Source organism: Delphinapterus leucas, chromosome 15, assembly GCF_059928025.1.
Source record: "Delphinapterus leucas isolate spDelLeu-1000000601 "Yukka" chromosome 15, BTC_Dleu_Yukka2, whole genome shotgun sequence".
Lineage (NCBI taxonomy): Eukaryota > Metazoa > Chordata > Mammalia > Artiodactyla > Monodontidae > Delphinapterus > Delphinapterus leucas.
In genome coordinates, this window is record NC_143143.1 from 83,143,576 (window position 1) to 83,169,845 (window position 26,270).

The 26,270-nt window shown below is 45.8% G+C and overlaps 1 protein-coding gene and 1 pseudogene across 1 annotated transcript; both read right to left on the minus strand.

Moving 5' to 3' along the window:
* Positions 1-328: 328 nt before the first annotated feature.
* On the minus strand, positions 329-23,624 carry CTCFL (CCCTC-binding factor like). Its single transcript, XM_089895440.1, has 9 exons — positions 23,616-23,624; positions 23,195-23,408; positions 18,969-19,139; positions 18,526-18,659; positions 15,290-15,410; positions 14,464-14,613; positions 12,104-12,264; positions 8,367-8,549; positions 329-949 (listed from the first exon to the last, which is right to left on the minus strand). The coding sequence occupies exons 1-9, from the start codon at positions 23,622-23,624 to the stop codon at positions 812-814; spliced, it is 1,281 nt and encodes a 426-aa protein (XP_089751566.1). The 3' UTR covers positions 329-811.
* Positions 23,326-24,401, minus strand: LOC149747519 (transcriptional repressor CTCFL pseudogene; annotated as a pseudogene).
* Positions 24,402-26,270: the final 1,869 nt, after the last annotated feature.

Here is a 26,270-nt window from a genome sequence, read left to right on the forward strand (position 1 = left end):
GGAAAAGACTGACGCCTGGAGTGGGTTGAATGGCAGCCCCGCAAAAGACACGTCCACATCCTAACCCCCAAACTGAGACTGGGACTTTATTTGGAAGAAGGGTCTTTGAAGATGTAATGAAGGCCCTCGAGATGAGATCATCCTGGATCTTCCAGGCAGGCCCTAAAGCCAACGACACGTGTCTGTATGAGACAGAAAAGGTGAGACGCAGATACAGGGGATGCGCCCACGGGCAGACAGAGGCAGAGACGGGGTGATGCAGCCACAGGCCCAGGGGCGCCTGGGCCACCGGAGGCCGGAAGAGGCAAGGAAGGGTGCCCCCCCCCCCCCCCGCCCCAGAGCGTGCAGATGGAGCGTAGCCCTGCTGATGGCCTTGATTTAGGGCTTCTGCCTCCAGACCTACAAGCAAATCAATTCCCGTTGTTGTACGCCACCCAGCATGTGGTCATTTGCTGCGGCAGCCCCAGGAGATGGACACAGGCCCATAGCTCCACCAGGCACAGGGACGGTCCACCAGCACGACCGAGGACAGCGGGGGCACGTGCAGCGTCATCGCCTGGCTCTCACGTCCCGTCAGGACCCCACGTGACGGGGGGTGTGGACCCACCGGGGTCCCCAGGCTCACTTCCTCTGCGCATCCTCCCACTTCACCAACCCGCCCGTCGGGGCAGCAGCAGCAATGGCTGCTGGGACCAGGCGCCTGCTGCGGTCGGACACTCAGGGTTTCTGGATGCGTCCCCTGCATAGTAACGCTCAGCACCCAGGGAAACGCACAACCAGAGAACCACCGTCAAAAGAAAACCGGATTCATTTAACAGGAGGTACCGTCTTCCTCGGCTGCCTCTTTCGGGATGGTCGGCTTCCTCATTTTTGTTCGTCTTCCTTTTTCCGAGGTGGTTGGCTTTTCTCGCCTGGAGCCACACTTTTTCAGGTGTCTCTGCATGTTATTCTGCCGGAGAAATGAGAGCACAGGGAAAGCCAGCATCACTGGGAATGGCGTGGAAAACCCACGGCTAAAGAGACGGGAAGCGGGGAGGAACGCGCGCCTTGGGTAATCTTGTACAAAAAAGATGGTTTTTTCAAAGGTGACCCTTTTCCGTTGTGTTTTCGGTCTGGCCGAAACCCAGCTTATTTTTAAATATTTTTAAAGTCGTGGACGTCAATGAGAAGACAAAATTCATTTTCCTAGACTGCTTCTACTGAAGCGAGGCTTGAAAAATTCAATAGACCCTCGATTTTATGAAAATCAGTAATATACCATGGGCATTCTACTGCCCTACCAGCTTCCCTCCAGACCCACTATGCATGGAGGTATTAAGGCTGTACAACATTTGGAATTAAGAAGGCAGCTCAGAGCTTTCCTATCGAACCTAGTAACGATATATTTTTGTCTATGAACACGCAGGATGGTTTAAAATAAGTGAGAACACTTAACACTAAGTCCATATGCTAAAGTAAGATACTGGCGGCATGTCATTAAATATGCTGATTATATAAAATGTGACCCCTAATTTCCACTGAGACTTCAGTGTGGTGGTCGGGGCTGTCCTGGTGCGTCGGGGGGAAGAGGAAGGATCCATATGTGAGGGGAGGGGGATGGTATTTAAATTTCTTCCATTTTATGCTTATCCATAGGCGTTGGCAAACTGCTTTTGAGCTACAACGGCAGGCTTGAGTAGTTGTGAAGCTGAAAATATTTACTCTGGCCCTTTCCAGAAAAAAGCGTGCCAATCCCTGGTTTATAGGATGACGAAGTATATAAAACCAAGCCTTTTGGGGTCAAGGATTCCTTTGTGAATATGATAAAAAGCAAGGCTCCTTCCCCAGCAACGGGCATGTGTATCTCCATACACAGTCTCCCTACAACTTCACAAAGTTCATGGTTAAGAACTCCTGACACAAGTTTGGATGAGCAAACAAAACAAACAAAAACACATCCAGCCTTTACAAAGTAAGTGGGGTAAGATTTTAAGTAAATATATGGACATTTACGGCCCAGGGGGCAAAGTAATAATACAAACCTCTGTGTCAGGGAAATGTTTCTCAAGAGAGGAGGTGCCCAGTATTCTGAATCCAGAGCAGGGGGTCCTTACTGGGGAGGAGAGGGGTGGCCCTGTGACATTCTGGTATACAGATACACTGGGACCACTGTGGGCTAAAGAATGGAAGTTTGTGAATCATATACTTTTTAAAAATTAAATTGAATTTGAGTATCCAGATATACTTTCATTTATTTGTCTGTTTTTAAACATAATTTTTAAAGAGCAGTTTTAGGTTCACAGCAAAATTGAGAGGGAGGTAGATTTTCTTCCCTACAAATCCTCTGCTGTCTACCTATTCTTTCTTCCCCCAAACCCCAACCCCAAGCGACCGCTGGTCCTCTTACTGTCTCCACAGTTTTGCCCTTTCCAGAGTGCCACAGGGTTGAAATCATACGGTATGGAGCCTTTTCCGACTAGCTTCTTTCACTTAATGCACATTTAAAGTTCCCCCATGTCTTTTTTTTTTGAGATTTTTTTGATGTGGACCTTTTTTATTTTTGCTCTTTCTAAAATAGTAATTTAAATGTTTATTTCCTCTTTTACATTTTGTATTATAAACTCATTTAAAGCTACAACTTTACAAATATTGACAAGCTAATCCTAAAATTCAAATGGAAATGCAAAGGACTCGAACAGCTGTAGTTTTTGGCTGCATCCCATTAGTTTGGACACGTGCTATTCATAAGTTTTGAATATAATCTTAATTCTATTCTTGATTTCTCCTTTAGTCCTAATCATGTTATAAAAGAGTGATTTTAAATATTCAAATTTGTACTGCTGATTTAAAAACATTTTTTTGCAATGGTCAAGAACATGATCTTGCAATTTCAAGTATTTTGGAAGTTAAAGAGAAATTTGAGGTTTTCTTTATGAACAATTTTGATAAAATTTCTTCCGATTCGTGAAATGTCCCGCCCCATAACTTTGAAAGTAAATATTAACTGTTTCTACCATCTAATTGTTATATTTTGCCCATTGTGTACTGTGAGGCTAAGAATGAAAACCAAGTATTTAGTCGGTAGTTTTCTTTATGCCTGTGCCATCAAATCTTTTTTAGAGAGGAAAGACATAGAAGTTTAACAGCTATTCTTAATGAAGAAACAGCTTCACCCCACTCGCTGTCACACAACAGCTGAGAATTTTCAACGGGAAAATAACTGGTTGCTCTCATGTTCAGAAAGGGGAGATCTGAGGAGAATTACACCATTTTCATTAACCTGGGACACTTATAACCCTTTACCCCACCAACGCTTGCTGCAGCTCATTTTGTATTACTGCGTACACTATGAATTCCTAACACAGGAAGCTAATGCAAAGTATACTGTTGTCCTCCTAGACAAAGATAATGTGCTGATAACAATGTCACTTCTTGTATTTACAAGTTCAGCGAAAGAGATGAAAGGGACACCCATTCCTCTTCTTGGGAATCACAAGTTGAATAGAAGTATTCAGCACTGGTCATGCTAGATCTCTGAAGAACTAGGCACACAAAAACCAATAAGTAACCATAAGTCCATAAATAATCATTATTTCACTTAATTAAAGTATTCACTCTTTCTAGATAACATCTTCAAAATAGAATTTTTCTCTTTGATATTAAATTTTTTTGTTGTTGTTGCCATTGTTTTGTTGGTTTCGGATTACCATAAACTTTTGTAACTTCTCTTAAAAATAAGAGTAATAATTTTCCAACTGTAATGACTAAACATTTAGGCCACGCTAAATTGTTACATTAAAAGCCTGCTTTTTAAATTATATAAAGGGAATTAATAAGAAGTTCTCTAACTAAAAAAATGTTTTTAATTAAAAAAAAGAAGAGTAACAACAAAAAAAGAGTGACAATGTTAGGGAGCTAATAGATTTAACGATCCTCAAAGATATAACTCCAACCTTATGAATCCGGCGTCCTTAGGGTTAGCACAGAGCCTGGCACCTAGTAAGTCCTTCACAAATTTGTGTTAAATGAGCATATGTGGCACTGTCAAAATGATGCAGTTCCAGAAAAAGCACTCTGGTGCCATCCAAGACAAATCACATACTTGCCGCGTGGTTAAGATCCCTTGACTTATCTGGTCCTCTACCAAAGCTTTTCTCTCCCTTCTTGGAAGCCCTTTTAATCCAATTCTAGTTCTCTGATGCTAACATTATCTTTACAATCTACTAAAGAAGGAGGAGTCGGAAAGGGACAAGGGAGAAGAGGGAAAAGAAGAGAAAGGAAGGTATACAGACCACGAAACTTCTCCACCGTCTCCATCTTACTGCTGTTTGCTCACAATGAGCCATCCAAAGTCCAGGAGGTTATGGTCTATGCAGGTGTTCAATCAGGAGTCTCATTGTTGATGTGGACCATTTTTAAAGCCTTTATTGAGTCTGTTACAATATTGCTTCTTTTTTATGTTTTGGTTTTTTGGCTGCGAGGCATGTGGGATCTTAGTTCCCCGACCAGGGATCGAACCTGCACCCCCTGCGTTGGAAGGCAAAGTCCCAACCACTGGACCGCCAGGGAAGTCCCTCTCCATGTCTTTTCATGGCTTGATGGCTTGTTTCCGTTTAGTGCTCAATAATATTCCACTGTCTGGATGCACCACAGTTTGTTTATCCATCCACCTACTCAAGGGAGTCTTGGTTGTTTCCAAGTTTGGGCAATTATGAGTAAAGCTGCTATAAACACCTGTGTGTAGGTTTCTGTGTGGACATAAGCTTTCAACTCTTTTGGGTAAATACCAAAGAGCACGACTGTGGAACTGTGGGGTATGAGTATGTTTAGTTTCGTAAGAAAGTTCCAAACTGTCTGCACCATTTTACACTGCAACCAGCAATGAAGAAGAATTTCTGTTGTTCCACCTCCTCACTGGCGTTTGGTGTTGTCAGTATTCCGGATTTTGGCCATTCCAATAGGTGTGTCGTGGTATCTCATAGTTTTAATTTGCATTTCCCTGATGACATATGATGGGGAACAATTTTTCATATGCTTATTTGCCATCAGTGTATCTTCTTTGGTGAGGTGTCAAAGTCCTTGGCCCATTTTTTAACTGTGCTGTTTTCTTATTGTTGAGTTTTAAGTGTTTTTTTTTTTTGCGGTATGCGGGCCTCTCACTGTTGTGGCCTCTCCCGCTGTGGAGCACAGGCTCCGGACGCGCAGGCTCAGCGGCCATGGCTCACGGGCCCAGCCGCTCCGCGGCATGTGGGATCTTCCCGGACCGGGGCACGAACCCGCGTCCCCTGCATCGGCAGGCGGACTCTCAACCACTGTGCCACCAGGGAAGCCCTGCCTACTTTTTCTGTTAGCGTCCTTAGCATATGAATCATAGTTGTTTTAAGCTCCTAGTCTGATAACTCCAACATCCCTGCCATTCCTGATGCTTGCTCTGTCTCTTCAAATTGTGCTTTTTGCTGTTTGGCACGCCTTGGAATTTTTCTTTTTTTTGGATAAAAGGAGCTGCTGTAAATAAGCCTTTAGTAATGTGGTGGTGTGGGGTGCATTCTCCAGCCTGTGTTGAGGGCTCAGCCTTTTCGTGAGCCTGTGCCTCTGGGCTGTGGTTTCTCAGTTTCTTTTTTCTCCCCTCTTGGGTGGGACAGAATGTCTAGAATGGGGTGGACTTGGGTATTTCCCTTCCCCAGGTCAGTTAGGCTCTGATAAAACCCCAGCAGATTAGGCACTGGTTAACTAGTCTACCCCTAGGACAGGCCCTGGTAAGAAGAATGGTTCCTTTTCCACTCCCCCTGCAGGAAGCAGAAGGAGATTTTTTTTGTTTTTTGTTTTAGATATTCGCTGTGGGAACCTTGTTAAACTCCTGGTGGTAAAACTCACAATATTGTGGGGATCCCCCTATGACTGGATCCCCCTGCACCTTTCAACACTCAGTTGTCCACACCGAGCCTCCAGCAATTCATCAGTGACAGCTCTGGTTTTCCTACACCGGCACTGGCTTCCACAGCAGTTCCTGCTTCTAAGTCTCTGCTCAGGTAAGAGGGGACTCCCTGCGTTCACCTGTCTGTGTCTCCAAGCTTGGGGGCAGCGGTTTGCCCTGTGGCCTCGCCTCTTTTACGGATCCTAAAGAGTGGTTGATTTTTCACTCTGTTCAGTTTTTTACCTGTTAGGATGAAGCAGTGACTTCCAAGTTCCTTACACATGGAACCAGAAACGGGAAATCCCTTTCTTTTATTCTTTATAAACAGCTTTATTGAGATATAATTCCCATGCCATAAAGTCCACCTGTTTAAAATGTGTAATTCAAGGTTTTTAGTTCATTCACAGAATTGAGCAACTATCCACCACAATCAATGTTAGAACATTTCAAAAAGAAATCCTATACCGTAAACACTCTGCATTCCCCCTCCTTCCAGCTCCAGGCAGCCACTAGTCTACTTTCTGTCTCTATGAATTTGCCTGTTCTGGACATTTCATCAAGATGGATCATATAATATGTAGCCTTCTGTGTCTGGCTTCTTTCGAGGTTCACCCACGTTATATAGCATGTATCAGTGTTTCACTTCTTTTTGTGGTTGAATAATATTCCAGTGTATGGGCGGGCCACGTTTTATCTGTTCGTTAGGTGATGGACATTTGGGTAGTTTCCACTTTTTGGCTATTATGAATAACGCTGCTGTGAACATTTGTGTACACGTTTTTGTGTGGCTATATGTTTCAACTCTTTGGGATACATGCCTAGGAGTGGAATTGCCGGGTCACATGGTAACTCTATGTTTAACTTTTTTGAGGAACTGCCGGACGGTTTTACAAGGTGACTTCACCGTTTAAAAATCCCACCAGCAATGTATAACAGGTTCAGTTTTCCCACATCTTTTATTATCTGCCTTCTTTGATCACAGCCATTCTAATGGCTCGTCCTAGGGGTATCTCACTGTGATTTTGACTTGCATTTCCTTAGTGACGAATGTTTTCATGTGCCTATCGGCCATCTGTATATTTTCTTCGGAGAAACGTCTACTTAGATCCTTTGCCTGTTTCTAATAGGGTATTTAACTTTTTATTATAGTGCTGTAAACATTCTTTTTATATTCTAGATGCAAGTCCCAATGTGCTTTCTCGAATGGAAGGAGAAGCTTCAAAACTTCTGACTTCATGTTCTGAAGGATTCTGTGAGGTTGACTTACTCTTTACTCTGCTTTCTTGTTCCTCACACCAAAGGGCAGCTTCTTTACAATTTTAACTCAGTATGAATGACACTGTTTTTGGAGCACTGCCACCGCTTCTGTTTGAAATTTTCAACTAATAGCATTAACACTCCAGAACTGTCCCACACACTACCCAAAAAACACAACTACCCTACCATCTTCCTCTAAGAGAAAAGATAGTTTCTTCCATAAAAATAGTCAAGTTCAGATAATTTTCAACTTTTATAAAGTACACACATCCTCTAGGGATCTAGCTAATCACCTGTGGTGGCTTTAAAATGTCCACAAATTCTTTGGCGCTCTTTCTTTCAAAAGGGACTTTACTCCTCACCCCTTGAATATGGGCTGAATTTCTAATGAAATTAGAAAAGTAGGGTCGTGTCACTTCTAAGATTAGGGGACACTGTGGCTTCCTCCTTGCTCTCTCTCGCTCTGGTTACGAGGACACTTGAGCAGCCCAATGGAGGGGTCCACGTAGCGAGGAACTGAAGCCTCCTGCCAACAGCCATGTTGAGCACGCCATCTTAGAAGCGGTACCTCCAGCTCCAGTCACGCCATCAAATGACTACAGCCCCTGACAACATCCTGACGGCAACTCACGAGAGACCCAGAGGCAGAACCACCCAGCTGAGCCACTCCCAACTTCCCAACCCACAGAAAATGAGAGATAACAAACGTTGGTTGTCTTAAGCCACTACGTCTCGAGGTGATTTGTTATGCAATAGATAACTAATACGACACCTAAAAAAATAAAACTGAAGAGTAAATGTATTTCTGAGCACAGCACCGAGCGCCCTATTCTAAGAATATCTACAAAACATATTAAAAACTGCATTCTCTGTGAAGTAGCCTAAATCTAATCCACAGGGACAATTTTTAAAATGTTACCCTAAAAGCAGGGGTTCTTTGTAGATTGTTTGGGAGCCTGAGAAAACCCTAAAGCCATTTGCAAGATTCTGTCTGCAGGAGTGTCTTTTTTCACGGAAGGGAAACCACATGTTTATAAGATTTTCAAGAGTTTTGTGACTCCAAAAAACTAATAACCACTTTCTTAAGGCATGACAGATGCTACCTTAAATCCTGGCAAGTTTCTATAATCAGGATAAAACTGCCCAAGTGTGACACCGTGCCTGGGGACACAGGGATCTTTTCAAGGAGGATTTATTGGGACTTGAGTGAGCTTACCAAGCGGGAAAAGCCTTTGCCACACCTGGGGCATTTGTAAACAGTCGGGACGAAAGTTGTGTCGTGGTATTTCTTGAAGTGCACGTTTAGAAGTTGCTTCTGTTGGAAACGTCTATTGCAGGAGAGGCAGGCAAACGGCTTCTCTCCAGTGTGGGTACGTATGTGAACTGTCATATGACGTTTCTAGAAGGGAAGGAAAACAAATGGCTGAGCTACTGACAGGAATTTTTTAGCATCAGACGTTATTTACTGTATACCTTTTTTTTTTCCCCTCCCCAAAGATGTGTGCATTTTTAAGAAAAAACAAAGCAAACGCATTCTTGACACAGCACTACGGTGGAAGTAGCGCGGTCTGGCCTCTAGGAAACAAGCTTACACAGTCCCTGCCATCAGGTTACCAAGTTCTCACGATTACTCCCAGCTGGTCCTACAGTCCCAGGAGGGATGCAGTAGAACATACCTTGGGGAGTGAAACCGTAATCAATTTCCCCTCCAAAAGAGCTTATGTATTTGCAGCCCTATTTCTATAATTATTTGCCATGATCTGAGTTTACAAAGGGCAGATGGAACCTGCAAACTTGAAAATCTATTGTTAGAGTTTCAACTCAGCAGGCTTTTGGGGTCTGAAGGACATTAAGCATCTAAACATTTTCCTGGCTACTTCCTGATAGTGTTACAAATCTTCATATCGATTTAAAAGCATAGTGGGGGACTTCCCCAGTGGCACAGTGCTTAAGAATCCACCTGCCAACGCAGGGGACACGGGTTCGAGCCCTGGTCCGGGAGGATCCCACATGCCGCGGAGCAACTAAGCCTGTGAGCTACAGCTACTGAGCCTGCACTCTAGAGCCCGAGAGCCACAACTACTGAGCCCATGTGCCACAACTACTGAAGCCCGCATGCCTAGAGCCCGTGCTCCGCAACAAGAGAAGCCACTGCAATGAGAAGCCCACACACTGCAACAAAGAGTAGCCCCCGTTCACTGCAACTAGAGAAAGCCCATGTGCAGCAGTGAAGACCCAACGCAGCCATAAATAAATAAATAAATTCCTTTTTTTTTTATTTAAAAAAAGCATTTGGGTGAAAATAATTGTTCTTGGCAAAGAAATCGCCAAAAATTTTAACTAAGATTTATATGAGTAAATCATTTGGGGCATCAGGACAAGAATATAGAGAGAGCCAAGCAAAAGTACACATTTTTTTTGTTTCTTTTTTTTTTTTTTTTTTTGCGGTACGCGGGCCTCTCACTGCTGTGGCCTCTCCCGTTGCGGAGCGCAGGCTCCGGACGTGCAGGCTCAGCGGCCATGGCTCACGGGCCCAGCTGCTCCGCCGCATGTGGGATCTTCCCGGACTGGGGCACGAACCCGTGTCCCCTGCATCGGCAGGCAGACTCTCAACCACTGCGCCACCAGGGAAGCACCAAAAGTACACATTTTATTTGTTTTACTTAAAATGGCATGATTATTCAGATGGAATATACGACCACTTCTGCATTACTGTTAATGCCCCAACTGATGGCCTTCCTTGCAATCTTTCTCTCATGAACATACACCTCCCCGCCACACACCTTTCAGCTCATCCCTCTCTCCCAGGTAAGCATCACCTGGTCTCCTGCTGGGAGTCGTGGTCCAACCTGGGAGGGCTGCTCTCCAGGACCAAAGCGGCTCAGTGCACCCAGCAGTGCTCCAGCCTCATCCCTGGTCTCCAGGTACCCCTGTCTGCTCTCTGCTCCCCAAACACCTGGGGCTCTATCCTCCCTGGGACCACCTCCCAAGTCTCATCCATCTTCCAGGAAGCTCTCTTAGTTGATTTACACAAATTTGAGCCTGAGGCATCCAAACAGTCTAAACCTCAAAATCTATGAGAAAAACGCACTCTCTTTTATTCAAAGCATATGCTATTTCTAGCCCACACTTTGAAACACAATAAGAACTGACCTCCACCTTCGGTGACCAGCGGCAAAATATTCACAGTAGCGCACAATGCTTCAAAACCGCTGTTGAGTTCTCCAGCTTTTGGTCTTAGGACCCATTATACTCATAAAAAATCATGGCCAACTCCAAGGAGCTTTTGTATATGGGGATGATATCTATTAATATTGACTGTATTAGAAATCAATCGAGAAATTAAAAATATAAAAAATATTTATCAATTCATTGAAAAATAACAACAAACCAACTATGTTAACATACCTCTGTAAATGTCTGTTATCTATTTTTAAATTTTTATTTATTTATTTTTTGCGGTATGCGGGCCTCTCACTACTGTGGCCTCTCCCGCTGTGGAGCACAGGCTCCGGACGCGCAGGCTCAGCGGCCATGGCTCACGGGCCCAGCCGCTCTGCGGCACGTGGGATCCTCCCGGACCGGGGCATGAACCCGTGTCCCCTGCATCGGCAGGCGGACTCTCAACCACTGCGCCACCAGGGAAGCCCTATTATCTATTTTTTTTAAAAACAAAAACACTAATGTCTCGCCTCATATATAAGATGGCACTATTTGGGACATACTTGTATACAAAAGTATTTGTTGTTTACCTGAAATTCAAATTTAACTGGTCATTATCTATTTTTATTTCTAAGTCTGGCAACCTTATTCAAAGGAAATAGCTTCTGCCTTCGGTCTGTAGGGGTGTGTTATTGTGGCCGAAATAGATGAAGAACATCTGCTCTCCCAGATATGTAGTTGGGAAAGGGAGCAGAATTTTTATCGTTTTTCCTCAAATAATTGCGGGTATTCTTCTCTATTACACCAACATTCAACAAGTGGTAATTTCTTAAAAGTTGGTTAAAATGTGGGACCTGAAACCACACCAGTGAACTTTTTGTACTTTGTTATGTTAAAATGTGTTGCTCTTTTTATACTTAGAATGGATCTTTTACCCATGCATGATTTTGTAAATAACAGGTGGGTTATTACATGATTTTGTAAATAACAGGTGGGTCATTTGGAAACCATCAGAAGCTCTGAGTTATAAAGAGCTTCTAGGTGTTGAGTGTATACTATTAAAAATGCTTTCTTAAAATCACTTCAGTCTCATTTGAAAAGTCTTAAGTATTAGAAAGCTGCCAGGTTCACGCTGATGGATGTAAGTTTTCCAAGTGGGAACTGCTTTCTTGGCAACCCACTTTCCTTGACATGGCAGGATCACTTCATTTGCTTTCAAGAGAACGTCTACCAAATACCCAATAATGGAATAAGTAGAGTTTGTCATCTGTTCTTTCAAGAAAAAATAGTGATTCACGAAAAGGTGGCTAGTTGAGCTGGCAACTCAAAAGTCCCACGGATGCCTCCTCCAGATGACCACCGTGCTTTGGAGGACAGCGGAGGTGCTTTATGCCAACTTCGTAGTTCATCACGCAGACTATTAAAAAGAGCATTCAGGGTCAATCAAGATGGAATAAAGTGAATAACTTTCACGGCTTTGTCAAGGACATTCTTAAGTAAACTGCCCTTCCTTTTTGCTGCCAGTGCACGAAGAACAAGAACACAGTGGTCCTGCTTGGTGTGGCCGCACTGACTCACATTAAAGCAGCTCCACTGTTCTTGCACCATCAGTGCCAATGTCACCTAGTGAAAAGGGCAAATAATGTGTTGGCATTACAACTAGTTAATAACAGTGATCTTGATCTTATGATCCTGATTGGTTTCAAGGACCTCTAGGGGTCTGTGAGCCACACTTTAAGAACGCTTGCTTTCAACTCCTGGCTCCTCCCCAAAGTGCCTGAAACACAGTACCTGCTTGCAGGCGTAGCTGCAGTGTTCACACTTGAACCTCTTCTCGTTTCTGTGAGTTTTCTGGTGCTGAATGAGAGCGTAGCGCTCGTGGAAGACAGCAGAACAGTAGCGGCACTTCATCTCTGCAGCTTCGTACGTATGCAGCTTGAGCAAATGGACACCTAAAAGAGTAACAGAACATCACGTGGGAGAATAGGGTTACTTTCTGTGAGGCCGATTTCCCCCTACGCTCCAAATAGGGTTTCTCACCCTTGCTACTACAGGCAGACCTCGGAGATACTGCAGGTTCCGTTCCAGACCATCACAATAAAGTGAATCACATGGATTTCCTCGTTTCCCACCGCGTATAAAATTTACGTTTACGCTATACCGTAGTCTGTTAAGCGTGCAGTAGCACTATGTCTAAAAAACAATGTACATACTTTAAACATACTGCTAAAAAATGCTAATCGTCATCTGAGCCTTCAGCAAGTGATCATCTTTTTGCTGGTGGAGGGTTTGAAATATTGCGAGATTTACCAAAATGTGACATGGAGACCAGAAGTGAGCAAATGCTGTTGGAAAGATGGTGCCAACAGACTTGCTCAACGCAGGGTTGCCACAAACCTTCAATCTGTAAAATACGCGGTACCTGAGAAGCACGAGAAAGCAAAGTGCAATAAAACGAGGTCTGCCTGTATTAACACTTGAGGCTGGCTAATGCCTTCCTGGGTGGGTGTCCTGTTTTCAGCAGCATCCCTGGCCTCTACCCTCTAGTGTGCCAGTAGCATCCCTTCCTCCCCACTTGTGACAACCGAAGTGCCTCCAGACACTGCCAAATGTCTCCTGGGAGGTAAAATCAGTCTCAGCTAAAAAACTGCTGCTCTAAATGCACATCACACTGACATCTCATTTTAACATTCGTTCATACAGAGTCAAGCGTTACATAAGCTAGGGCATATTGGACCTAGTGTGTTCATTTAACAAAGCACTTGGAGAACCTTACGGTGTGGGCGGACTTTTAGGATAATGTTAAGATGGTTTTACATAACAAAGATATAACTTCAGTATTCTGGCTTAAAATAAAAGCCCCGACGTTCTGTTAGAGGCCAGTGCTCTGTTTTTTCCTACGTCGTACTTGAGAGGCGCGCTCTAGGATAATTTCTGCTCAACTAGGTCTAAAGCATGGTGGCTTTGTGATCCTTTGTGTAAGACGTCTCTGCAGGGCAGAGGTACACACCTCATACGTGCCGACTCGGTCATTTAAAGAGCTTGGTGTCTCATATAGTGTCAGGAAGGAAGACTTAGCTTGTGTACAAAGCACCTTACGGCTACATGGAGGTATAGGGAGTGCGCCACCGACTTGGATGGGACATGACCTGTATTTCTTTGCCGTGGTGTCGAAAATGTCCTTTCTCGGCAACTGGCTCAAGACTCTTGTGCTCTACAGGGTCTCACTGGGCTGTGTTTTGCAACTGACAAAGGATCTGGACGCAAAGTTAAGACTTCATTAAACACCTTTACCCTTTCAGAAATGTTTGCAAATGTCTGTGCCTCTCATCTCCAGAATTTCTCTGGGCAAACCAGGGACTCTATTTCTGCCGACATATTCTGAGTGTCACAGTGTTGTGTGCTTTAGAAAGAAGAAAATGAGAGACCAGGAACCCTGAAACAAAGGAGAGGGGCTGGTTCACTCACCGTCACCTCCACCACCGCCCCCGGCTAAGTAGGGCCGGTTTCCCCTGCAGGCGAGATACAATCCCAGCTCCCAGTCTGGCACTCGGAACTGCTCAAGGTGCCTCGTATCATTAGGAGGGTTCACCTTGTCACAGTACGGATTTCACGTCACGTGAAGCGGGCTCTTTTACTGAAGCAAGTTCCTTATGGGAAGAACCATGTCTTGCTTCCACCCTCGGTTCCCAGAATTGTTTAGGATCACAGCAAGGGTTTAAGAAAAATTTGCTGAGTGTCACGGGAGAGATCATTTAATAGAGAGTCAGAACCTGCAATCAGGCCACCTCCTGGCACCTGGTCACGAGACTCTGGGGCAGTTCGCTTTTTGTCCCTTATCCGCTTCGTCATCTGTAAAAACAGGCCCACTATGGAATAAAATAGTATCCGGGGAAGCCCTCTATGAGCTCAAATGCCCTTGAGAGCTCATCTGTGTACCTGGACCGGGCCTGGGCCAGACTCTGAAACTGCACTTACGAGATCTAGCCACAAGATGGCATCACAGGACGTCCGGAAAAAAAACACACACACACCCAGGAGCAGCTCCTGAATCCCGCTGCCTCCCTGGAATCAGGCCCAGGGCTCCACAGGCTTCCCGAAGAGCCGGCCCACGGGGCAGCTAAAGGAAGTTCTCTAAGCCAGACACTCACGCAGGTCGCTCTTCCTTGCAGTGACGGTGTCACAATGCGGGCACTGGTACTTGGGGACGTTCTCGCCGTGCTTCTGCAGGACATGTATCTTCATGGTCCCGCTCTGGGTGAAGCGTGCGTGGCAGATGTGGCATTCGTAGGGCCTCTCACCTGGGACACGGATGACAACAACGACCCTCCGCCGAGGGGCTTCACCCCGAAACCCCTGGTGCTCCCCAAAGGACACCTGGAGCTGAAAGCCTTTCTTTCCCCCCCAAGACTCCCTTTGCAACTCCTTTCCCATATGTTTAACCCCCAACTAGGGCCAGGCTCCTAAATCAAGCCCGGACAACGTGATGTCCAGCTGTGTGGACAGCAGCCCAGATGGGCGACTCTCCTAACATCTGGCGGCACTCACAGTTCAAGACCCAAATCTAGTTCCTACCCTTGGTGTAAAGAACCCAGAAGCACACATAATCATAGTCCTTATACAACAAAATATAAAGACAGTGCTTTACGAAATCAGTACACTTTGTTTTTCGTTTTGCCTTAACGTTGAAGGATGAATTAAGGCGCCGACTTTGAAAAACCTGGAAAACCTATGGGAGCAAATAGTTGACGGTGTTTACTCTTCACAGTGGGGTCACCACGGGGTATTTACGTGCTGTGTTTATGTGTTGAATTACGCTCCCTTAACGCTAAATAAATGCAGAGGCAACATCCCTGTGTCAAAACTTCGCTTTGACGTTCGAACTCTAATTCTGCACCGAAGATAACTTTGACAAGGTCACTTGTAAGAAGGAAACTACGCTTTACTTATTTGGCCTTAAGCGTGAGAAACTTTTACCGGAATGCGTCCTCATGTGCCGTTTCACCTTGTAGGCGTCTTTGCCAGCGTAGCTACAGAGATGGCACTGAAAGGGGCGTTCGCCCGTGTGCGAACGGATGTGGCGCTTCAATTTACTTGCCTGATAAACAAATGAAAGATATTTATTGCAACAGAAACTTCAAACTTGTGGCGTCTTCGATAAAGCAGCGTTATAAAAGATATCTAAACGAGTCCGATCTTAACAGCAGAGCCTACCTCCCACCCTGGAGAAAACCTGCTAAAGCCACTGCTGCTTCCTTTCTGTGGCGGATGACGCTCTGCATTTGATGTGTGTGCATAAGACCCTCGGGCGATAATGAACAGGACGTTCAAGAGACTCTCACCTCAGCTTCACTTTACAAAGGAAAATGGAAATCTAGCTGCTCCGTGGCATCCACAATCTTATTTTCATTTCTAAGGCAACGGCCTCTCAACAGCTGCAAAGTTTAGATCATGCTGCGGAAGTGCAGAGGCCAGAACATTTTTTGCTTTGCATAAACAGAGAAACTTGAAAACATGAGCTCTTGAATGGACCGACACCTGTCGGAGGCACTTCACAGTTCCAAGTTCTGTGGACCCTAAACGGCCCAGGGATGGAGGAACACCTTCCTTGCCATTAAGAATAGATTCTACGCGGGGACTTCCCTCGTGGCTCAGGGGTTAAGAATCCGCCTGCCAATGCAGGGGACACGGGTTTGAGCCCTGGTCCGGGAAGATCCCACATGGTGCGGAGCAACTAAGCCCGTGCGCCACAACTACTGAGCCTGTGCTCTAGAGCCCACGAGCCACAGCTACTGAGCCCACGTGCCACAACTACTGAGCCCGTAAGCCACAACTACTGAGCCTGTGCTCTAGAGCCCGCGTGCCGCAACTACTGAGCCCGTGTGCTGCAACTACTGAAGCCTATACGCCTAGAGCCCGCGCTCCGCAACAAGGGAAGCCACCGCAATGAGAAGCCCGCGCACCGGAACGAAGAGTAGCCCCCGCTCGCGGCAACTAGAGAAAGTCCAGCACAGCAACGAAGACCCAACGAAGCCAAAAATAAACAAATAAATAAATTTATATATATAAAAAAAGAATAGGTTCTACGCGGTAGCAGTTTGTAAGAACTTTTAAGTAGAAGAAAATACATTCTAATTTGATTAATTACATATCGTAGGCAATTAGTTAAAAGGCAAACATGCCCATTTTATCATGTTTTGGGCCTATTGTAGTGACCTTCTAGGACTGTTCTTATTCTGTATTCATTTATTTCAGGCTCTTTTCTACCTTTAGCAGAAACAGAGGTAATGAACCATGCTTGGGCTACAGACGTGGGAAAGCCCTCAGCAGCCTGTCTGTGATCTTAGGAAGGCTTCACTCGGCCTGCTTCCCTCATGTGCAGCAAAAGTACCCAGAAGCCTAAAGAACATTCAAGGACAAAGGAAGACTTGGAATGGAAAACAGGACCCAAACCAAAAAATTCAGCTTAGATTTTTAGAAGAAAAAGAGATATCTTTGAGTGTATCAGAAAGCAAAACAAAAGGAATTTTAAAAATTGTAGCATGAGAGGTTTGATAAATGGAGTGGTGTGCATGATCAAAGAAGGCTGTGTGTAAGCCTTCTCTGGACGGCTTTGAACGGTAGGAGGGGGAGGGAGGGGAGTTCAGAAGTTGGGGTACTCTGCATCCCAGCTTCACACATTCCTGCTGGCATATGTGTAAAGGGGTGGCATCAGAGTGGGGGGCTTTGGCTACTCCCCCTTAGAGCAGACCAGCATGCTAGGACTTGGAAGATGCAAAAAACAAGGTGATGGCAGAAACAGAGGGTCCACACGTCGAGGTCGACCCTGGAGAAGGGTCTCAGCGAACGTGGGAAATTTGTGCTGAGAACTGGCAGGACACCAACCAAACGTCTATTCTAGGCTTAGGATTCTCAGATGGCTTTGTTCTTTGAAACCCTCATTTTGTGTTTTCAGCGTACAGTTTCAACCTTTAACTCAGATGACAAATAGTTTTTAAAAATAGTTATAGCAAAAAAAAAAAAATTATTTTTTTGGAATCAAATTCTGCCCTGTGAAATTTCCTAGTTGATGAAACGCAGTTTCATCACTACTGCATTTAAACTTTAGCCATCCCCTTTAACTCAGTTCAATTCAAGGGTATCGTCCTTTCCCAATGGGGCTCAAAATCAGGACCCAGCGTGCGCTCTGCTAGATAGTGGCGTTCTTAAAGATTAATTGTACAAAAGTGACACTCAAAAGTAAATATAGAGCTTCCCTGGGGGCGCAGTGGTTGAGAGTCCGCCTGCCGATGCAGGGGACACGGGTTCGTGCCCCGGTCCGGGAAGATCCCACATGCCGCGGAGCGGCTGGGCCCGTGAGCCACGGCCACTGAGCCTACGCATCCGGAGCCTGTGCCCCGCAATGGGAGAGGCCACAACAGTGAGGGGCCCGCGTACTGCAAAAAAAAAAAAAGTAAATATACCGTTCTGTTGTTTCACTGAGGGTGTGCTAAATCTGTTGGAAGGTATAAAGAAACCGATCCAGTTGAAATGAACATGACTTATAACTGAAGATTTAAAAAGTTGGCCTCTGTCATTAAGAGTGGAACTGGCCATGTTTAAACCTTTTTTTTTTTTTGCTGTACGCGGGCCTCTCACCGCTGCGGCCTCTCCCGTTGCGGAACACAGGCTCCGGACGCGCAGGCTCAGCGGACGTGGCTCACGGGCCCAGCCACTCCGTGGCATGTGGGATCTTCCCGGACCGGGGCACGAACCCGTGTCCCCTGCATCGGCAGGCGGACTCTCAACCACTGCGCCACCAGGGAAGCCCGGCCATGTTTAAATCTTTAAGCACATTGCTTTGTATCAAATCAAGTGCCACTGAGGAAAGCTCAAAACTCTCGGCGAACATTCAGATTGGGTCTCTGTTCTGTCAGAACAAATACACTTTGATTTTGTGGAACGAGTCCTACAAAGAATGCAGGGTAGAACTTTTTAACAAATATGAGAATTATTTCTCAAGGACCACAGATTATTTGTAATTTGTACAGCTCTGCATACTGCTTTCACTAGTCAGTAATCAAAGAAATCACATTTAAAAAATTAAATTTAGGAAACAAAGTGAGTATTGTTTCCTGCAGAGATGTTACAAGAGAGTCTACTGGTAGTTTGACTTACTGACTGTTACAGCAGCTTCTTAATAAAACACTACGAAACCTGAAGAGTGAACTTACCTCTACGCTAGCGTACGCGCACATGGAACATTTAAAGGGCTTCTCGTGAGTGTGTTTATAACGTCTGTGTCGGGCACGTTCTCCACTGGTGACAAATGCCATGTCACAGTCATCACACTTGTAGGGCCTGGTTCCTGTAAAATCACATAGTTTATTCTTTTAAGCAAGATTTAGCCACAATTTTCCTAGGGAATCATAACTTATTAGTGGCACTCAGTCTCAAAATGCTTTAAAAATTAAGAGGCTCTTTAAACCACAAATGCCCCGGAAAGATATGAGAAAAATCTTGGGAGCATCCAACGTTTTTAACTAAAATTGAAGAAAAAAGACAAAATTAAAGTCTAAACAAATGCATTATTTTAATATACAAACAGATGGATTTGCAATCTTACCTAAGCCTCAACACACATCATTCAAGGTAAACGTCCCTCTCAGCTGTTTACCTGTATGGGTGTTGATATGATTCCGAAGGACAGTAACAGTACGGAAAGCTTTCAGGCAAAGGTGACACGTATAGGGCTTTTCATTGGTGTGAGTTTTCATATGACGATTCAAACTCGAAATTCTAGAAGAGGTGAACGTGCAGATGTCACAGTGGAAGGTTCGTTTTACTTCTGTAGGAGGGAGAGACAACATTTATGTATTTGTAAAAACCTTTCTTTAGGTCTTCAAGTTCCACTTAAATACAAAGTAACTACACACATCCTTTTCTCACCTAATGTGGTAACTGAACAAAAGGTGCTCCATGCAAATGGTAAGCAAAAGAAAGCTGGGTGGCTATACTAATAGACAAGACAGACTTTGACAAAAATTGTTACAAGAGACAAATAAGAACATAATGCAATGATAAAAGGGTCAAACCATCATGAAGATATAACAATTATAAACATACGTGAACCTAGTAACAGATCCCCAAAATACTTGAAGCAAAAACTGAAAGAACTGAAAGTAGGAAGAGATGCTTCAATAACAGTTGAGACTTCAATGCCCCACTTTCAACAATGAAGAGAACTAGACAGAATATCATCAAGGAAACAGAAGACTTAAACATTATAAACGAACTGGACAGAAGAAACAGCTATAGAACACTCCACTCAACAACAGGAGAACATACATTCTTCTCAGGTACATAGGGTACCTTCTTCAGGAAAGACCATATGGTAAATCAGAAGACAAGTGTCAATTAATTTTAAAAGACAGAAATAATTTGCTCTCTGACCATTATGGAATGAAGTCAGAAATCAATAAAAGAAGGAAATTTGTAATATTCACAAATATATAGAAGTTAAACAACACACTCCTAAAGGACCAATGGGTCAAAGAAGAAATCACAAAGAAACTGTAAAATACTTTGAGATGAATAAAAGTGAAAACATGGCATACCAAGCTTACAGGATATAGCTAAAGTGCTCAGAAGGAAACTTTTAATTGTAAACACTTACATTAAAAAAGAAAAAATATTTCAGATCAATAACCTAACTTTACATCTTAAGGAACAAGAAAAATAAGAGAAGTCTAAACTCAAAGCTAGCAGAAGGAAGAAATAATAAGGATTAGAGTGAAGATAAATGAGATAGAAAATAAGAAAACAGCAGAGAGGACCAATGAAACTGAAAGTTGGTTCTTTTAAAAGATCAACATTGACACTTTCTCTAGACTTGTAACCAAAAAAAAAAAAAAAGATAAGTCAAATAACTAAAATCAGGAAGCAAAGTGTACTACCAACCGTACAGAAATAAAAAGGACTGTAAGAGAATACACAGATGTGTGTCAATAAACTAGAAAACCTACACAAAATGGAAAATTCCTAGAAACACACAAACTACCAAAACTGACTCAAGAAGAAATAGAAAATCCAAATAGCCCTACAATCAATAAAGAGATTGAGTCATTAATCAAAAAAGTTCAACAAAGAAACCCCCAGGGCCAGATGGCATCATTGGAGAATACCACCAGACTTAAAGAATTAACAGCAATCTAAAACTCTTAAAAAACATCTAAACTCTAACATCTAAAACTCTTAAAAAAAAAGAGAGAGAAGAGTAGGAAACACTTCCCAACCCATTTCATGAGGCCAGTATTACTCTGATACTGAAAAAAAAGACACCAGAACAAAACTATAGACCAATATCCCTTATGAATACCGATGCAAAAATCTTCAACATACTAGCAAACCAAATCCAGTAGCATACTTAAAAGACTGTGCACCTTGACTACGTGGAATTTATCACAGTAATGGAAGAGAGGTTGAGCAGATGGAAATCAATCAATGTAATACACCAAACTGACAAAAGAAAGGGAGAAAAAGCCCTACATGATCATCTCAATAGGTACAGAAAAAGCACTTCACAAATTCCAACACCCTTTCCTGATGAAACACTCAACAAACTTGGAATAGAAGGTTTTGGGGTTGAGTTGTGTTCCCCAAAAAGATCCGTTGCAGTCCTAATGGCAAATATCTATGAATGTGGCCTTACTTGCACATAGGGTCTTTGAAGACAATTTCAGATGATCATACTGGACTAGGACGGGTCCTAATCCAATATGACTGGTATCCTTATAAGAAGAGAACAGAGACACAGAAAGAGACACATGGAGAACTTTATGTGACAACAGAGGCAGAGACTTGGAGGGATGCATCTACAAGCCAAGGATGCCGTGGTTGCTGTATCAGCAGAAGCTAAGAGAAAGGCATGGAACATATTCTCTTTCAGAGCCTTCCGACAGAGCATGGCTGTATCAACACTGATTTCAGACTTCAGCTTCCAGAGCTGTGACAGAATATGTTTATTTATTTATTTATTTATTTTTTTAAGATGTTGGGGGTAGGAGTTTATTAATTAATTTATTTTATTTTTGCTGTATTGGGTCTTCGTTTCTGTGCGAGGGCTTTCTCTAGTTGTGGCAAGCAGGGGCCACTCTTCATCGCGGTGTGCGGGCCTCTCACTATCGCGGCCTCTCTTGTTGCAGAGCACAGGCTCCAGACGCGCAGGCTCAGTAGTTGTGGCTCACGGGCCCAGGTGCTCCGCGGCATGTGGGATCTTCCCAGACCAGGGCTCAAACCCGTGTCCCCTGCATTAGCAGGCAGACTCTCAACCACTGCGCCACCAGGGAAGCCCTGTTTATGTTGTTTTAAGCCACCCAGTTTGTGGCATTTTGTTATGGCAGCCCTGGGAAGCTGATACAGGTACCAATTTAAAAATGGGCAAAGGATTTGAATAGACATTTTCGAAGAAGACACACCAATAGCCAATAACACATGAAAAGATACTCAACATCATTAGTCATTAGGGAAATGCAAATGAAAACCATAATGGGATACCCCTTCACACTCACTAGGATGGCTGTAATTTTTTTAAATGGAGAATAGTGAGAATGTGGAGAAAGTGGAACCCTCCTACATCGCCGGTGGGAATGTAAATTGGTGCAGCTCTGCAGCTCCTCAAATAGTGAAACATAGAGTATCCAGCAATTCCACTCCTAGGTATACACCCAAAAGAACTGAAAACAGGTGTGCAAACAAAAACTTGTCCATGAATATTCACAGCAGCACCATGGACAATAGCTAAAAGGTCAAAACAGCCTAAATCTGGATCAACAGATCACTGGATAAACAGAACATGGTGTGTATCCACACAATGGAATGTTATTCAGGGGTGAAGGAATGAAGTACCGACACATGCTCCGACGACGTGGATGAGCCTTGAAAACGTTATGGTATGTGAAGGGATCCAGACACAAAAGGCCATGTGTTACCTGGGTATGATTCCATTTAAATGAAATGCCCAGAAGTGACTGTTTGATGGGTACACTTTTCTCTTTAGGGTGATAAAAATATTCTGGAATTAGACAGTGGTGACAGAATTGTGAATATATTAAAAAACCTGAAAATGAGCTAGGAGCTGGGAATTTGGGGGTACAATCTCTTGACTTAAATATATGAGAAACTAATATATAGCAAAGGTTACGAATGCAACCAGCTACTGAAGCCAGAGGCAATCAGCCTAAATGAATAACGTTAACCACACGTAAGGAGAAGGGACAGTGGTCGCAGTGTGGCTTTCTAAACTGAGTCTCTTTCTAACCCCGACTAGCTGTTGCTAGAAGGAGGAAACAGCCGAGGGTGGCCAGATATGACTTCTTATAAATGAGCTAAAAGTTGAGACTTCAAGGGTGAACTCTCTTGATTTAAATAAGGGAGAAAAACTAATACTTTAAAAAAAAGCTGAACAAATACTTTCCGAGGGTCAGAGTCATCCTCTTTCCTGGCCTCACCTAAACATCCCCTCCCCTTAAAGGGAGCCTCTGCTGCCCTCTGGGCATCACTCCTTCCTTCTCCAGGGCCTGAAGCACTTGCTCTGGTCTCTGTCAGACCCCCTAACCCCCCGGGGATGCAAACTAGGGAGCAGATGGGGCCCAAATTTCTATTTATGTGCACGGCCCTTTTCGGGAGCCTCCGTTCTATGCTTTCAAAACATCTGCGCACAAGATGCAAAACTCTTTTGGATTTGACTCACAATACAGAACGTTAGCTCAAAACTTCTCCCATTTCCTGACATTCTGAAAGCGACTAAGGCAACCACTTCAAACTTCAACTACCATCCCCTTCCCCTAAAGAGAATCAGCAGCCCTGTTGTTTGAAGAGTCTCTTACAAAGGAACTGGCCTACCCTTCGTCTTTTTTTGACTTTCTGTAGCGTTGGCTTCTTCAACATGTGCTTGACCCAGCGCAGGTTTCTCAATATTTAAGGGTGAAATTGTCAGAACAATTTCAACTCTTCCTTCATCTCCTGGGCTCACTTCCAGAAGAGAAAACTGCCCTTCTGTTTCTTCACTGGATCCACCTTCAGCCAGCAGCCGTTCCTCTTCCTGACCTTTCTCAAGCTAATACATAAAAACAGGTATTCAAACAAGTACAATACTATTAATTACAGCCTGATTCAACTCTTTGCTTTGATGAAACCATAGAATCCATAGAGAAAAACACAAATTAAAGAAGCACAAAAGATTGTCCATTGCAACCAAAATGCTTAAACTGTAATTACTAAGCATCAAGGGTCTCGGTGGTGAAACAGAATACAATTTAAAAACTCGATGCATCTCATCGTATTCTAATTAGTGTAACTTTTTAAACTCTTCAAAAACAACATGAGGTCCCCCAAGATTTTCCTGGGAAGTATTTTTACTGTATTTAATTTTAAACTGCAAATTTTAAACTGCTTGTCCATACATAATACTGCATGAAGGGTAGCTCTAAAAAACAGTTTTCTGGCTTCCTCCCCTGCCCCCCATTTTATTAAAGCCAGTTGTACCTTTATAGATCCAGAGCTTTCTGCCAGGCTCACTGCACACTTACTGTCTTCACTGGCCCCGGTCACTTTCTCCTCCAGAACATGAAACTGCATCACCTCCACCTCCTGCAGCAGGTACACCTCCTCCTGGATGCTAATGGTGACACACTGGTGCGGGCTCTGCTGGGACCCGTCCCCACGCCACACCCGTGACTGCAGGCCACTACCAGCCTGCACCTCTTCCTGGCCCTGTGGTGCCAGGTCCCGCAGCTCCGCATCTTCGGAGGTCAAGTGCACCATCTGCAGGGTCAGGATGTGCTTCTCGCCCTCCTCCGGGATGGCCAGCAGGAGCTCCAGCTCGCCCCCTGGGATCTTGGCCTGGAGGGCCCCGTGGGTGCTCTCGGCCTCTAACTCTTCAGAGCTTGGGTGTTCCCTCGCTCTGCACACCCCTTCTTCTTCCTCCTCCAGGACTTTTTCTGTTATCAACTCTGGTTCTTTGCTTTTGGTGAACTGCTCCGGAGGGACAGAGATCTCGGTCCCTGCCATTGTGACTTGGTCTGTCAGAGAAAGAAGCAAGCCGTGTGGGTGGGCACAGTGGGTTCGGCCTAGCAGGCTTTGGGGCTGATCAAGGCCTGACAAGTTTCCAGCCTCAAAAGGCTTTGGGGCTTACACGGCTCAGGACTAAGTTAACTCAGCCTAGGCCTAGAAGGGGCTGGACTAAGTAGGACTGAGACTAAAGCAGGTGTTTGTCCAGAAGATTCTAGAACCAACAGATGTGGGCCTGGGCAGGCTTTCAACAAATGCACATTCCAGGCCTGGAACGCTTGACCCTGTGCAGGTTTCCAGCAAATGCGCATTCTAGGCCTAGAAGGGAGGCCTTGACAAGCTTCCCACCAGGGCACGATTCCAGACTCAGCACCCTTTGAGCCACGGAGGCTTTTTGCCTCGACCCTCTACCCACGCACCCTTGGCCATGCAGACCTCAGGTCTAGCATGAGCCCCTCCTGGCTCCACCCTGGCCGACTCCCTCCTCGCCACCCACCAGAACCTTTCCTGCCCACACCCACGCGGAGCAGCTCCGGCTCTGGAGGAGGCTGCAGTCTGGCCCCCGGGGGTGGCCCCTCACCCGGGAGGCGTGGCCTCGTTGCCCGGCCGGCCCAGTACCGGTGGGCTCCACCTCGTGCCGTGTGCTGCAGGCCACCGCCTGCCGCCGCAGACAGCTGCCTGAGCTCGAGGGTCAAGAATGGCAGTACGCAGGCGCAGGGCAGGAACGTGGCCGCGTGCAAGGGGCGGGGCCGGGGGAGGGGTTGATGGGGCATGCGGAATCTGGAGGAGGGGAGGTGGGAGCTGCAGGGGGCGCTGAGACCTGAGGGGAGGTGGATGGGGGGAGGGGAGGGGACCTGCAGGGGCGCCGAGACCTGAGGGGAGGTGGGTGAGGGGGGGAGAGGAGGGGGACCTGCAGGGGGCACAGAGACCTGCGGGGAGGTGGATGAGGGGAGAGTGGAGGGGGACCTGCAGGGGGCGCTGAGACCTGGGGGGAGGTGGTGAGGGGAGGTGGTGAGGGGGGGAGGGGAGGGGGACCTGCAGGGGGCGCTGAGACCTGGGGGGAGGTGGATGAGGAGGGAGTGGAGGGGGACCTGCAGGGGGCGCTGAGACCTGGGGGGAGGTGGTGAGGGGGGAGGGGAGGGGGACCTGCAGGGGGCGCCGAGACCTGGGGGGAGGTGGTGAGGGGAGGTGGTGAGGGGGGGAGGGGAGGGGGACCTGCAGGGGGCGCTGAGACCTGGGGGGAGGTGGTGAGGGGGGAGGGGAGGGGGACCTGCAGGGGGCGCCGAGACCTGGGGGGAGGTGGTGAGGGGAGGTGGTGAGGGGGGGAGGGGAGGGGGACCTGCAGGGGGCGCTGAGACCTGGGGGGAGGTGGTGAGGGGGGAGGGGAGGGGGACCTGCAGGGGGCGCTGAGACCTGGGGGGAGGTGGTGAGGGGGGAGGGGAGGGGGACCTGCAGGGGGCGCTGAGACCTTGGGGGAGGAGGTGAGGGGGGAGGGGAGGGGGACCTGCAGGGGGCGCCGAGACCTGGGGGGAGGTGGATGAGGGTGGGGGAGGGGAGGGGGACCTGCGGGGAGGTGGTGAGTGGGGGGAGTGCAGGGGAGGAGAGAACCAACTGAAAGGGGTTTTGAGAGATGGAGTGTGTGGAAGGGGGAGGAGGGAACCCGCTGGAGGCTACGGAGAGATGGCGGAGGAGAGGAAGAGCGGGAGTAGAGGGAGGGAGGGGGGAACACGGCGGGCGTGATGGAGAACAGGAGTGAGCCCAGGACATGGCCAGGGGTTGAGAAATGGAGGTCAGTGGAGTAAAAGACGTTGAGGGGTGAAGGGCGGGCTGTGGAGGAGATATGAGGAGGCCAGAAGGAAGACACGGCTATAGGTGGAAGCAAGAGGGAGCGAGAAGGCGAGACGCTGGG

Bases quoted from the DNA above. Each gene is read 5' to 3' on its own strand.
- CTCFL (XM_089895440.1), bottom strand. The intron at 18,660-18,968 runs GTAAACAGCTGA...GTGATTTTACAG, and splicing joins TCATATCAACACCCATACAG to GAACCAGGCCCTACAAGTGT. The intron at 8,550-12,103 runs GTACTGTGTTTC...CTTCCCTTCTAG, and splicing joins GCAGCTACGCCTGCAAGCAG to AAACGTCATATGACAGTTCA.